The sequence below is a fragment of the Colius striatus genome, chromosome 1 (assembly GCF_028858725.1).
Source record: "Colius striatus isolate bColStr4 chromosome 1, bColStr4.1.hap1, whole genome shotgun sequence".
In the NCBI taxonomy this organism is placed as follows: Eukaryota; Metazoa; Chordata; class Aves; order Coliiformes; family Coliidae; genus Colius; species Colius striatus.
In genome coordinates, this window is record NC_084759.1 from 123,663,016 (window position 1) to 123,674,425 (window position 11,410).

The 11,410-nt window shown below is 41.2% G+C and overlaps 1 protein-coding gene across 2 annotated transcripts; it reads left to right on the top strand.

Moving 5' to 3' along the window:
• The first annotated feature begins 2,487 nt into the window (after positions 1-2,487).
• Positions 2,488-11,040, top strand: HAO2 (hydroxyacid oxidase 2). 2 transcript variants are annotated; one of them, XM_010202923.2, is made up of 7 exons: positions 2,488-2,618; positions 3,364-3,515; positions 5,051-5,334; positions 5,951-6,166; positions 7,936-8,094; positions 9,732-9,801; positions 10,985-11,040. In XM_010202923.2, exons 1-7 carry the CDS (start codon positions 2,488-2,490, stop codon positions 11,038-11,040), a joined length of 1,068 nt encoding a protein of 355 aa, XP_010201225.2. The 2 variants fall into 2 exon arrangements, with proteins under 2 accessions (XP_010201225.2, XP_061844741.1); XM_061988757.1 differs by lacking the exon at positions 5,951-6,166.
• The last annotated feature ends 370 nt before the right edge of the window (positions 11,041-11,410 follow it).

The window sequence follows — 11,410 nt, forward strand, 5'->3', positions numbered from 1 at the left end:
TCAATTTTCAGTTAGTAAAAATCAAAGTTTCAGGCTCCAATGCTTGTATGGAAAACCTGGAAACATAAACCCTAAAGGCTTAAAAACCCAAAAGACAAATAAAACTGCTCATTGTTTACATTTCATATCTTGCAAATTTAAGTCAATATCATAAATCTGTAGGCACCTCTATCTCAGTTTGTAATGCTTAGCAGAGGACAGGGAGCAAAGCAAGCTCAACCAGCTCCATGCACAGGGAAGGAAGAGGACTGGTGGTCTTCCTGGGAGATGGCTGGGTGAGGAGTCAATGGAGGGAACCTGCAAGCCCAGTGGGAGATCAACCAGATAACAAGAGCACACATACTCCATTAAAAATGGCAGAAGCCAAAAAGTGCTTTACTTACTCATATATTATAGGAATTTAAAAACATCTCCAACATGTGATGGTAAAGATTCAGTGCTCCATAGATGTGGATTCTAACAAGTTACATGGTCTGTGGATCGTCATTTTAGTAGGATTTGTAGCACATTCAGCAGCAAGTTATCAACAGCCTAGAGATTCAGTCAAAAGCCCTGAAATCTGTTGCTTCCCTTCAGCCACTGCTGAAGAGCACAGCTCCAACGCTGCATCCCAAGCAATGGTGCTGCTGACACAGCAATACATGTTTTTGGAAGGACCTTTTAATCATCTGATGGCATAACAAAGCCAGTGTTATGCAAACAGGACAAAGTTTACTGCAGGACTGAGCTTTAATCTCTGGTGGTTGCTTATTGACCCCAGAAAAAACAGCAGCTACTCTTGCTTGCAAGCAAAGTTGAAGGAGAGGATCTTACCTCCTGCAGCTCTCCCCGAAATCCAAAGTAAGTCTGAACTAAGATCTGAATTGGGAGACAATGAACTGTTTAAAATTCTCTTTTTTTCTGCTGTGAAAGGACCTATTTTGGGTTTGGGGTTTTTTTGTGTGTGTGTATGCTTGGTGACTTTGACCTTTCTAACAGTTGGAAAAGCAGAATTGATACATGGTTTAAGGTATATCATGATGTATGATATATGAAGACTTGTGCTATCAGCAGTGTTTCTTGTCTTGAAGGAATATAGAGAAGGCTTGAGATACTTTTATTAATCTCTACCTAATGCCTGCCAGGGAGACAAAACAATACTGACAAAATCAGTTGCATTTCTTCATCTTCCAGTGAGTCCCTCATATTGGACTCTTTCCTAGCAGAGAATTATGAGTCTTAGTTTCCACGTATATACCCAGGCACCTCAGTCAGTGAGAGCTATCCATGTCTGCAGTTTGACAGCTCGGATCTTTGTACATAACCTATGTGTTTGTCTGTGCCAGAAGTGTACAACATCGGACACGTGGGACCAGTTTTGGTAAAGCCTACAGGCCCTGCTAATCTGCTGTAGGAGGCTAATCCTGAAAACTAGGATATTTAATTCTTCCTGAACATTTTAAGAAAAGTTAGACCCCAACCACAGCTGTTTTAAAACTTTATGTTTTCATATGCCTTGCAAAATGTGTGTTTTAATCAGAACTGTGGAAGTAATTGCAATAAACAATTTAGCAAATTGATTTTGTCTGTGTTTTGTACATATTTCCTTTCACACAGGCATGGGTTGCTAAAACATTAATTTGCATATCTTTTAGTCCTGGCTGGTTTCAAAGCATGTACAAGTGTAAGCATTTGCTAGGGAGCATTAGTCTTTTTTTGATTAGACATCTGGGTCACACAATGTCACTTTTGTTCCCTGAAAAAATGAGAGTAGTTCTCAGAATGATGTTTTCTGCTGTGGAATTTGCTTTTTGCCATTGTTTTTGCAAAGTTTGTCCAAATATTCAATGCTACCTTTTTAGTATGTATCAGTGCTCCAGTATGGAATGCAAACACCCAGAAGACACTTGTTATAGAAGAGAAATTAAGATCTGTAGGAGGTACTTCGTTTTTCCACAGCACTGGCCTTGACAGTGACTTGCACTTAGATCCTGGGCATAGTTTCACAGTGTGTTCACGCTGGAGCAGGTTAAGTGTAGTCTCTGTATTTACTTGGTTCCAGACTTCATGAGCCTGCATTTAGTTACTGAGCTTCATAACTAATTGTTCAGTCAGGGAGTCATTCTAAGGGGTGATCCAAGCAAATTATACTGTGAGACAATCTTTGAGGAGAATCAGTAGAACAAATAATGGACTTTATGGCAGAATTATACTACTACTGTGTCTTAAAATAGCAGAGGACCTAAAATGTCCTCTTCAGTCTTTAAGACTAATAAAGAGATGCTTCTTCCTACCCTCATAGCTACATCTGCAAGTTTTCCTCATATTAGCAGAGAGGAAGAACGTCAAGATAGACTGAGACAACTTCTCAGCAACTCTGACAGGACAAATTGGTCCAAGATTTACATTAAATAACATCAGAGCCTCTGAAAGAGAGAATTACAACTCAGGCATCTAATTTCTGCAACGTTATTCTTTTCTTCAAGGTTTCCAGAACCTTTCTCAGCAATGGCTATGGTGTGTCTTTCAGACTTTGAAGCTTATGCTAAAAAGTATCTACCCAAGAATGCTTGGGACTTTTTTGCAGCTGGAGCAGATGACTGTAGTACTAGAGATGAAAACATCTTGGCTTATAAAAGGTAATGTGAGGGGAAAATGAGGGATGTTGTACTGGAAACTTTTAAACTATGTTTTTATGCAAGTGTTTGGAGTTCACAAGCAAAAACACATAACACCTTGCTCTTTCAAGGTGGTCCCCAAGCAGAACGTACTTACCTGAATGATATATGCTGTGTGCTCTGAATGCTCTGTCATAATGACATTGGTTGTACGATGCTTAAGGGATGCTGAGGATAGAGGCAAGTGGTAGGTTTAGGGTAGGGTAGAGTAGGATATGACAAGAAAGAGGGTGAGTAGCTATAATAGAGATGCAATGGGGAGCATTTGGCGAACAACAAGCCTACATGTAAGTTGTATGTTATATGCTGCAGAGACTGAGGGAAGGCACAACGTACAGTGAGGACAGACATGCAAATGATGGAGTGTAAGGCAGTGACCTAGGACTGGGCTACAAGCAGAAGGAATTAGTGGGATGGGCAATGGGAGAACAAGGGCTGGAGAGCTGAGGTGGGAAATGCAGAAATGATGTACTGTGGCCAGCAAGCAGGAGTATGGGATTAATGAAAAGTGGAAGTGCCTAAACTTCTGGCTGAATTAACCTCTAAAAGTGAACAGAAAGGACAAAGATCCTCTGTTATGCACTGTTTTCTTTATTGTGTCAGATTCCTTCATTGCAGTAGGTAAATGAAGGCCTGGTTTCCATGAGACTTCACAAAAGTCACTGAACAGCTACAGTCCTGAAGGGGCTTTTTTTTTGCCTCACAGAATTCGTTTCCGGCCACGTATGCTGCGGGATGTATCAGTGATGGACATTAGGACTAAGCTGCTGGGGACTGAAATCAGCTTTCCTGTAGGAATTGCCCCTACTGGCTTCCACCAGCTAGCATGGCCTGATGGAGAGAAAAGCACAGCCAGAGGTAATCTTCTGCTTTGTTGCTGTGTAACAAAAAAAAGGTCTTGTGGAAAAGCTTCAAGAAGCTGTTAGGACGACTTGAAGTGTGACTGAAAAAAATCCTCAGGCTTGAAGGGGCAAACTCCTTTCCTACTTTCTGACACCCTATTTTGTGTATGACTTGGGTGGGTCTGGTGGCACAGAGTGCATGGGATGTCACAGAGACATCTCTCTACTTCTCCAGCTACCACTATTATGTGATCAGCCCTGTGAAGGCTGCTGCAATCTTAAGGGAGAGACTGTGAACACCACTTCTGGACCACCAAGGACCACACAAGTCCTCAGTGCTGTGGGCTCTAGATATGACATAAAAGTGGTAGATGGGACTCAGCCTATATATTGCTTGTTAACTGGTAAGAACAGTGTCTCCCTTGAAGAAAAGCATAACTTCTCTTCCCAAGTCCTCTGGAGGGTTTGGAGAGCTGATCCTTGGAAATTTTTTCTTGGGTATGTTTCTATGTACAAGGAGTGTATTTGATAGTGCATTCCTTAGAAGTAAGATAAAAGTTCCTGCTTTTTGAAAACAATAGTTGCAAAGTGAGAGCACCACTTGATAAATTACTTCTCCCTTTGCTGCTTTCTTGACCCTGACCCTACAGCAGTGGCTGGCAAATATAAGCATTTTTAACCCCAACGGCATATTTGCCAATTGGTAGAGTGCTGCATTTGGTAGGATATAAGTAAAACCTATAAAGATAGAAGTAGGATCTGTGAAGAGAGATCTGGGAGTACTGGTTGATAATAAGCTACCCATGAGCCAGCAATGTGCCCTCCTGGCCAAGAAGGCCAATGGCATCCTGGGATGCATCAAGAATAGTGTAGCCAGCAGGTCAAGGAGGTTCTGCTCCCTCTCTGCTCTGCTCTGGTGAGGCCTCTTCTGGAGTACTGTATCCAGTTCTGGGCTCTCCAGCTCAAGAGACAGGGGACTTCTGGAGATAATTGAGTGAAGGGCAACCAAGATGATCAGGGATCTGGAACATCTCTTTTATGAAGAAAGGCTGTGGGACCTGGGGCTGTTCAGCCTAGAGAAGACTCAGAGGTGGCCTCATTAACACTTATAAGTACCTAAAGGGTGTATGTCAGGAGGATGGGGCAACGCTCTTTTCTGTAGTATCCAGTGACAGGACAAAGGATAATGGGCATAAACTGGAACACAAAAAGTTCCACTTAAATGCAAGGAAAAACCTCTTTCCTGTTCAGGTGAGGGAGCCCTGGCACAGGCTGCCCAGGGAGGGTATGGAGTCTCCTTCTCTGGAGGTTTTCAAAAGCCGCCTGGACACGTTCCTGTGTGACCTGATCTAGATGGACCTGCTTTAGCAGGAAGTGTTGGACTAGATGATATCTAGAGGTCCCTTCTAAAGCCCTTAATTCTCTGATTCTATGAAAGTAGGAATTCAGGTATGCTCTGCAAACTGTAAATAAAAAAACTTCTGTACCCAGTGTCGGGCAGGACTATTCAAATGATTTTGATTCTGACTCTTTTTCTCCTGCCTTCTGCAGCTGCCAAAGCAATGAACACTTGCTACGTTGCCAGCACGTACTCCACTTGCACACTGCAGGAGATCGCAGCGGCCGCCCCCGGCGGCCTCCGCTGGTTCCAGCTCTACATCTACCGCAACAGGGCGGTTTCCCGGCAGCTGGTCCAACAGGCAGAGGCTTTGGGTTTCCAGGGCCTTGTCCTCACCGCAGATCTGCCCTACACGGGCAAAAGACGCGACGACATCCGCAATGGTTTCTGCCTTCCTCCCCACATGAAACTCAAGAACTTGGAAGGAGCCTTTGAGGTTTGTAAAAATGAGCCTGTCCTTTCATTTGCTGTGCTGGTGCATACCACATGAGACAAAAACCACGGGGTAACTGCTCCTTTGGCATCTGCTGTACCCTGGGTGTATCTTCTTCCCTTCTGGTTCTGCAGCATCCTGGCTTGACCTCCTGCCAACTTGGGTTCTGGCTTCAAAATCCCAGTTGCCTTAGATACACAGATCTCCATCCTCATTGTAATTATTCTTCTCTGGAGATACATGCTTTCCAGAGCTGATGAATACGCCAGGATAATGGACATAAACTGGAACACAAAAAGTTCCGCTTAAACGCAAGGAAAAACCTCTTTCCTGTTCAGGTGAGGGAGCCCTGGCACAGGCTGCCCAGGAAGGGTGTGGAGTCTCTTTCTCTGGAGGTTTTCAAAACCCACCTGGACATGTTCCTGTGCGACCTGATCTAGGTGGATCTGCTTTAGCAGAGGGTTGGACTAGATGATCTCTAGAGGTCTCTTCCAGTCTCTACCATTCTATGATTCTATGCCTGTTAGCAAGTTTAATTAATCTGCTTTAGGGCAGGGAAAGACATCAAGGGGCCTCTGCACTGTTACAGCTCAGATGAGGTTTCCTTCTATGGCTGTAGGGAGATGACCGTTCTGAGTATGGACTGCCACCCAACAGCTTGGATCCCTCTTTCACCTGGAATGATATTTACTGGCTGCAGAGCCTGACCCATCTACCCATCATCATCAAAGGTATCTTGACGAAAGAAGATGCAGAACTGGCAGTAAGACATGGAGTTCAGGCAATTATCGTGTCAAATCATGGTGGAAGGCAACTTGATGGAGGACCTGCCACTGTAAGTGTGAAAATGGATGTCCCAGGAGCGTTTATTGTATACATATTTGTGCTAACCTGAGTATCTCTGTGCTCATCTTTTTATGTATGCTTCTGGTGTGTTCATTGAGTGGCTGTAGATGTGTGCAAATATACTTTAGCTTTAAACTGGTGAGATGAATGCCTTGGCATGGGCTACCCACCATAATATTTTTGCTCAGCTTCTTGGGAGGGTTCTGTAAGCAGCACTGAGCCTACATTACTGCAGCTGATCTACAGACTGAAGTTAGTAAAAGTTTTCTGCCTACGTCTTCATTAGCTGATGAAGTGCGTACGTACTCTTTGCGCACTGCAGCAAAAATAAAACAAAGCTCTGGAACCAAAGATGTACAAACAAGAGCATAACATATCTTCATTGTTCACATCTGCCAAAACTTGCACAAACAATGCTGCTAGTTTTTGTGAGAGTTCTGCTTGCATATTTATAGACTCAAGACTAAACAGAATTTTATTGACTTTCATAGGCCAGGAAAAAGATATCTTATCCAGAGAAAAAATTCTCCCACTTTTTAATCTGTACAAAGAAATCATGGATTGTTTGGATGTGTGTGTTTTTCACTAGTTTAATTTGGCTTCTGTCAATTTTTCCAATTGTTCTTATTTCACAGTTCTGTATTGCATAGTATCTTACAGACTTTGCTTTCTCTGTTTTCCTCTGTAAAATAAAAATAGGTACCAGGGAATTCTCTTCTAGTCTATGTTAAGGCTAACAATAATGAATAAAAATAATAATTTTAAAAATCTAAATGTAATAATGGAAACAGAATCCACATTAAACTGTTCTCCTACCTTAAAAGTTTCTTTACAAACACAGAGAAACCAGCAGACACCTAAATCAGCTCTGCCAGTCATCTGGTACCAAATCTGGCAGCAGAAGTTACTGTTCCTGCTCATGCTGAACTACTCCTGGAAAATTTCAGCCTGAAACTTTTCAGTCTGAAATTCTGACCAACTAGAAAAATCTACTTAGTAATCTTAGTTATAGCTGCTTTATTTGAATAAGATTAAAAGAAGGCAAAAGAGTGTTAAGAGACTGCAGAAGAGAAACTTTTGGGTTTGCTGCAAAGAAGAGTTAATTACATCTAGTGTATTGTCCTGCCACTGGCTACACCGCCTTTTGGATCAGAGCCAGTGTCACTGGTACTGCCCTACATGACCAGCCTGGCTCTGCGCCAGGCCCTGCAGAAAAGACTTCAGGGAATCAAGAGTCCTAGCCTGGACAATTACACATTGAATGCAAGGCATAGAAAATTGTCCTTCATAGATGCTTCATGGAGTTTGAAGAGGATTTCAACAGGTAGATCACGAGGATTAAGTTGAAATGCAAGTTTAGGTAATATGGACAGTAGCAGGGAGAAGTTTGACATCAGCTAAACATATGTATCATTCACCATTGTCTCAAAAAACCCTGTAAGTTATTAATGATATTTATTTCCATTGATTTAAAAAAAAAAAATCAGAAAAGGAGTTAAAATGTTTGGCCTTTTTTTTTCCACTTGTCAGAAGTGCTACCAAAGAGTATAAATATAAACAAAGCACTGGATAACAAAATGATATGGCAAACAGGAACAGGGATCTGTACATCATTCTGCGGCTTCTGGTGCTGAGCTATTTGTGATGTATCATCACATTTCCTTTCAAGAAGGCATGCTGTTAAAGCATTTCATCCTTGCCTGTCTCTTTGGAATATCTCCTCTTTCCCTTGGAATGAACATGTCTGCTTCTTTGCAGATTGATGCGCTGGTTGAGGTTGTGGAGGCAGTACAAGGCAGAGTCGAAGTTTATTTAGATGGTGGAATACGAAAAGGAAGTGATGTCTTAAAAGCACTGGCACTGGGAGCAAAATGCGTCTTTATTGGAAGACCAGCTTTATGGGGTCTGGCTTACAAGGTAAGAAGCTCAGAGTGTATGTCTACTTCTTGCACTCTCCAAGACTCTGTTATAACTTTAGGTTATTTAGAGATCTCAGAGAGAGGGTTTTCACCAGCAAGGAATTTTAAGAATTTGTTGTTGTTGTTCAGTTTTAAGTGGAAACATCCCAAACTGGATCAAAACCAGACACTTTCTGAGATTTAATAATACCACTGAATTTTAACATTTCAAATATGATTTTGAAGCTGATAATGTTATTTTGTGGGACCTGATTCCTTGGCATTGCAGTCTGGTACTTTTGAAAACTGTAGGTGGGCTTATTTGCCACAAAGATGAATGATGGTTTTATTTCTGTCAGGTTGCTTGGAAACAATATGTTTTTTTATATAGCAGTTTCATAGCCATGTTATGAATTCTTCAGAAACACATAGATAACTCCATCCCTCTGATGTCTGAAACATTTTGGACAACACTGAGCACAATCATGTCCTGTAGGTGCCTGAGTGTGCCACTAGTATCTCAGCTCCAGCTTCACTGCTTCTTAACTACTATAATCCAGAGTCATGAATTAGGCCTCTGATGCAGAAGGTTAACATAATAGAATTAGAATTAAAATGCAACTGTACCAGCTGTTTCCTTGGCTAAATTCTTTGCTTTTTAGACTCTGGATTGGAGCTTTCAAGCTTTTCTCTAGAAGAAAATATGCTTATTTTTAAGATCTAGAAACATTTCCTATCTTTTCAATAAGACTCCTGTCGAGTGGTGTGATTGCTGTGAATTCCAGCAGCTAAGCTTTAAGCTAGAAGTCACCTGAATCTTGTGAGAAACCTTGGAGAGCTGGCAGCACCATTCCTGTTGCCAGTAAACAGAGAAAAAGCACCGAACATGAAAAGGATGTTGCTGTGAATTGTCGGCATTCTTTTCATAATGCATACAGAAAGGAGGTGTGATATTTTTAGATCAGTTGTGCTTTTGTATTATATTCCATAGAATATTCCTGAAGGTACATCTCAGTGGCACTGCCCTAGCACACAAGAAAGGAAGCATACAAGCCAAGCAATGACATTATCTGCACCCAAAGCATTCCTCATTGTAAGAAATAAAAACAAAAACTAAGGAGTAAAAAAGAAAAATTCCTCCAATATTTTACAGTAAGATCAAAATCATATGTACATTTTATTGGATTTTGAGCTTCTTGGTGTCATTTGCTCAGAGGAAAATGCAGTGTACTATTTTTAAAGATTTACTCTGGTATCTGAGTCAACTAAAGTTTTCAAAACTGTACCATATATAAAACTCTAATTACTTCATAAAATACTGTCAGCTTTGTAAGGCTTGACATTTTAAAACAAGTCCATTGATGGAGGTTAACTGAAAACTAAAGAAAAAAAACCCCAAACAGCTAGGAAATGTCAGAAGTGAAAAACAGCTTTGTTTTCTTTCCCTGTCCAGATGTATCACAAAAGGAAAAGCATCTAAATGAATCTGTGATGAACTGAGCACATCCATCATATTGTTTTAATCACTCATCTGTACAAGAGAATGGAATTGGCAGGGACTTAAGGGACTGTCCCGGCTCTCACAGTATAAGCATCTTGCAACGTTGCTCTGTGCCAGTGCTCTTTTTACCCTGACTGTTTTCTTTGTTTGAGCAGGGAGAAGAAGGTCTTCAAGATGTTTTGAGGATTTTGCAGGATGAGTTTCGCTTGTCTATGGCCTTAGCTGGTAAGCATTTTGCAGTTTGTTGGTAACTGGTGATACAGAGGTTTTGCTAGTCATCTAAAAGCCTGATGGATAGGTCACAAAAAGGGAATTCATGTCAGCTGTGCTGGTTCTAGTTGCTATATTTAAGGAGATTCCTTGCTTCTTGTGAACCCACTGAGTATTTATGGGGCCATAGCGATGAAGCTTGCAACAAGGAATTAAGTTGAAGCAGGTTTCTGACCCAATTGAAGAGATGCAAAATTGCTAAGTGGAGTTGAGCAAAACTTGGAATTTCTGTTCTTCTGGGAGTTGTGTATATTTTTCAAGATTTACTTTAATGCTAATTAATTTAAGGCAACTTTTTTTTTTTTTTTTTTTTTTTTTACTGCATGGACAGTGCAGAAAAAATGGATGCAGAATTTTTCTCTGTGTACTAGAGAATAGATTCTTTTGGTGCAGGTTCAAACCTCTGCATCCTCCATGCTTTAAAAGCTTCCGCGTCTCTTCCAAGCTTTTGCTGTTGTTCCTTATTCTGGATTTCTCACTTCTTCTCCTATCTGTAGCTTCCATGTTTGACCTTCTCATTGAACAGCAAATTTGCACAGCCCAGTGCAAGGCTCCAGTTTCACACATGAACAAGTACAACATGCAGATCTTGTGCAGAAGTATTCAGGCATCAGCAAACTTCCAAATTTCCCATCAAACTTCCAACTTCCAATCATGTTTTAAAGGTTTTCATGCTCTAGCAACCATGAACTCAAATGAATAGCAATGCTGATTCCAGGAGACTGGAACTGAAATTCCATTGGACACTACTCAATAGCCTGGTTTTTGAGTTACTTTTTCAACTAGTAAAAATTCCTACAAGGGTTTTTTTGGTTTTTTTTTTTTTTCCAGGAGGCTCTCATGCTTATTTACATGCCAAAGGGCACTGAGTTCACCAAGACTAGTAGATAAGTAGACTAGAGACCTTTTGGTCAGGGCTGTGAAATTCCACACAGATTTGACCAAAAGAAGCTGCATCACAAATCTCCATCTCCTGTCATTTGGCAGTCCTTATGTCTTTGAGTTTGACAATGAGTGAACTGTTGAAGTACCAACCGACCCTCATGTCTTATACAAAACTAGAGTGTGACCCAGGGAGAGGGTCACATCATCCACAGACCTTCTTTTCTCATCAACAAGTTTAATTTCTCTGTTTCAGGCTGTGCCAGTGTCTCAGAGATTGGTCGACACCTAGTTCAGTTCTCAAAGCTGTGAACAGCCTCCTGCAACTCCTACTGAAAAGAGGCAGCTCATGTTGAGATTGCAACCAGATTGAAGAGAGCAAATGGAGGTGCAAACTTTGGATGTGCAATAAGTATCTGATAAGGCCTTCAGGAAACTCCAGAGGAGATTAGGAAAGGCTTTGTGTTAGCAAAGGCTGTTCTCTGCTTTTATTAAGACCAATGAGTTCCTTAACACTTGGGATAATTGTTACCTGCTTAAATAGATTTATTTTAAAGTGGCTGATACTTACTTTTAAGTGTCTGGTTCTGTGGCAATTCCTGTGTTTGGAAAACTATGTCACTTTCTTCTTCCACTTGGTTGTCTCACCATGTCTGACTGCAACTCAAGCTGCACACCTTTC